This window comes from Saccostrea cucullata, unplaced genomic scaffold (genome assembly GCF_032062105.1).
Source record: "Saccostrea cucullata isolate Sc308-1 unplaced genomic scaffold, CSIRO_AGI_Scuc_v1 ctg10305, whole genome shotgun sequence".
NCBI classification, from domain to species: Eukaryota; Metazoa; Mollusca; class Bivalvia; order Ostreida; family Ostreidae; genus Saccostrea; species Saccostrea cuccullata.
The window spans coordinates 7,660-10,833 of record NW_026924236.1 but is presented as its reverse complement, the minus strand read 5'-3'; the positions used below and the strand labels follow the sequence as shown (position 1 = coordinate 10,833).

The window sequence follows — 3,174 nt, the reverse complement described above, 5'->3', positions numbered from 1 at the left end:
CAATATGTTATATCGCGAGTACCTTGCAGATATCTAACTTACTATCGAAACTTTTTTTAGGGAGCCAAGACAGCTCTATATCTTACAAGATTTCTGGGGCACATGACATTGTTTACAGTAGTGACAATCGAATGATTCGAATAAAGGTACAATGTATTGCCAAGGATTGAGCTCCAAATAGTTGATTGTCAAATAAGAGAAGTTAAGCATATTTTCTACAAAGCTATGTAAGGTTTGAAGTTAAAGCTTTTGCACTTAATAAAAAAATCATTGAATAACAGATATAGAAAGTTACACAATATGACAGAATATCATTTATTAACATTAATACTCACTGCCGTAGCAAGAGAATATAGTGAAAATTTAAATGACATTGTTATATTGGTACTAATTTGTAATTAAACTCATCTAATAGTCTAACTGTGAAAATTACCTGCAAGTTTATATCAAGTTTCCTCAATTGTTATCACTAGGACTAATCTACTTTTGTTTAAGAAAGAAAAATGATTTATCAGATACATGTGTTTCTGTCAAACATTTTTTTTCATTGATGGGGGATATGACTATTTCTAAATATTAGCACCATATATCAGGTAAATATAGTGAGAAATATAACCTTTTAAATTTTCCGATAGTTCTACCTACCTGGTGAGAATACAAACGGATCACTAATAAATATGAGCAAACACATGACATGATAGATAGGTAACTAGGAAGACTCGTACGGCCTGTTTTTCGTATCTTACGAAAATACATGTATACGCATATCGCACATTTCACTGAGACAGGCAACGCCAATCTAAAACCAGGAAGAATAAAATATCAAACCGAAAGTAGTTCCCACTTAGGTGAAATTGAGAAAGGGAGATGAGATGCTTATACTCTTTTTTAACCTTTAGATTTGAAATGTTGGAACTAAACAGGTATAACTCTATACAGATTTTCTTTACAGTTTATCATTACATGTATAAATACCTTTAAAAATTATTTCAGTGTAGGCCAAATCTTTACTGCAAGAACTCTTGATTTATCAAATGTTTTACTTCGCAGTCCAAACAAAGTTTTAGCAGTTGATGTTTGAAATACGTCTACCATATGTTATTTTTATTTTTTTTTATACAAATTATAATTGCAGTCTTTACTAAAGGCAATGGCCACTCCCACTTCCTGGGCACAAGAGCTCATCACTTGTGATCTTTGTGATAAACCTACCAAGCAATTCTGTAATAACTGTCAAGTCAGTTTATGTGTGGACTGTGTCAGTAAACATGTGGACAAATTCAAGTCTCAAACACATGACATTGTTCATTTCACCAACAGGAAGATACAACCAGTGTTTCCTGAGTGTAAGGTTCACTCAAACCAAAGATGTGAGGCCCACTGCCAAAAGTGTGATGTCCAAGTCTGTCTGAAATGCATTCTCAGTTCCCATAGTGGACACAAGATTGTGGAAATACAAGAGATTTTCAATGAAAAGAAAAATGAAATTGAAAAAGAAAACCAAGAAATCGAATCCAACATTCTTCCCAAGTACAGGAAGAAAATGGACGATATTGCGGGCAAAATATCCACATCAACCGCTAAATTTGATGAACTGGAAAAAGAAACAGAAAAGCACAGAAAACTATGGCACCAAGAAGTAGATATCATCTTCAGCAAACTCGGTTCCTTGATCAAGTCTATGAGAGAAAGTTTTCTCACTTCTTTAAAATCTCACCAATCCAAGTTAAAAAATCTTATTCCAGATATGCTGCAAACCGTTGAACAAAACAAAGAAATCTTGAAGACTAACAGAGTGTCTGAAGTCAACAACTACAAATCCAAACTGGCGAAATACAGATACATACCTGCTTATATTGATGGCAAAATTCCCTTATTGAATACAAGAACTGTCCGAGGGAGAGAACGTACCATAGAATTAGGGAAATACAAGGCTACATTAACACAGAGAGCATTATCCAGCCTGACAGATGAAATCCCCCATTTATCTCTGAATGTGTTATTAGACAAAGCCAGAGTGATAGCCACCATTCCTACAGGATTAAAATCTTTATGGAGAGTGGCCTGTGTAGGAACAGAAGAAGCCTGGGTAAATGGAACAGACGAAGTTATAAGACGTGTTGACATACATGGGTCTGTACAGGAATCTTTTACGACGGGGTGTCTTTTCGGTCCTAATGACATATCTTTGACCAGGCAGGGAGAACTGATATACTCTGATTATAACAATTATACAGTGAACATTGTCAGAGGTGGCAAAACAGAGGTACTGTTCACCATATCACAAGGCTGGATACCAAAGAGAATGTGTTGTACAAAGTCAGGGGACATACTGGTCAATGTTAGTAGTAAGAATCAAAACCAAATACTACGTTATCATGGGATGAAACTGAACCAGGAAATTTATAATGATGAACATGGAAATCCAATTTTTAAAGGGAGTTCTGTATTATACCTGGCAGAGAACAATAATGGCGACATTTGTGTCTCTGATCGTAATGCTGAATTTGTGGTCGTGATGGACAAGACAGGAAGAGTCCGATTCCGATACGATGGTACACAAGCCATGAGAGCATTTAGTCCTAGATATATAGTGACAGACTCAATGAGTCAGATCATTGTGGTAGATAATAATAATGCTTGTCTTCACATTCTTGATCAGAATGGACAGTTCTTGAGATGTATTGGCAATTGTGGATTAGATAAGCCTAATGGATTGAGTTTGGACAGTGGAGGAAGGTTGTGGGTAGGATTAATGGATTCAGGAGAAATTAAAGTGATTCAGTACATGAAATAAACATAGACTGTGTTGTATATATTAGAGAATGACAGCATATCTTGTGAACTATCCGTATAGTACTACTACATGAATGAATAGAGGAAATAAATGCAGCCAACAAGCAGTATTGAAACAGATAACTAATTTCATGAACAATTTTACAAAGTATGATCTGAACAATATATATATTCATTACCTTTGTATAGGTCACCTACGTGACATATTGCTATCCGTTTTTGTTCGTGGTAATGCAATGTGCGTTAACATTTGAACATTTTCAGCTTCTTAGGAATCACAGAACCATTTATAATATATATATGTACACTCTGAGGTTAAAGGGAATTAAATGATGAAATTATAGGTCCTTAACCCCTGGGGCCTGTGTGGAGGACTAA

General features: G+C 35.2%; 1 protein-coding gene across 3 annotated transcripts; it reads left to right on the top strand.

Annotated features, from left to right (window-relative positions):
• On the top strand, positions 1 to 2,871 carry LOC134266002 (E3 ubiquitin-protein ligase TRIM71-like). 3 transcript variants are annotated; one of them, XM_062748213.1, is made up of 2 exons: positions 1 to 146; positions 1,136 to 2,871. In XM_062748213.1, exons 1-2 carry the CDS (start codon positions 132 to 134, stop codon positions 2,795 to 2,797), a joined length of 1,677 nt encoding a protein of 558 aa, XP_062604197.1. In that variant the 5' UTR covers positions 1 to 131; the 3' UTR covers positions 2,798 to 2,871. The 3 variants fall into 3 exon arrangements, with proteins under 3 accessions (XP_062604197.1, XP_062604199.1, XP_062604198.1); XM_062748215.1 differs by having other exon boundaries at positions 1 to 232; XM_062748214.1 differs by lacking the exon at positions 1 to 146 and adding an exon at positions 795 to 923.
• Positions 2,872 to 3,174: the final 303 nt, after the last annotated feature.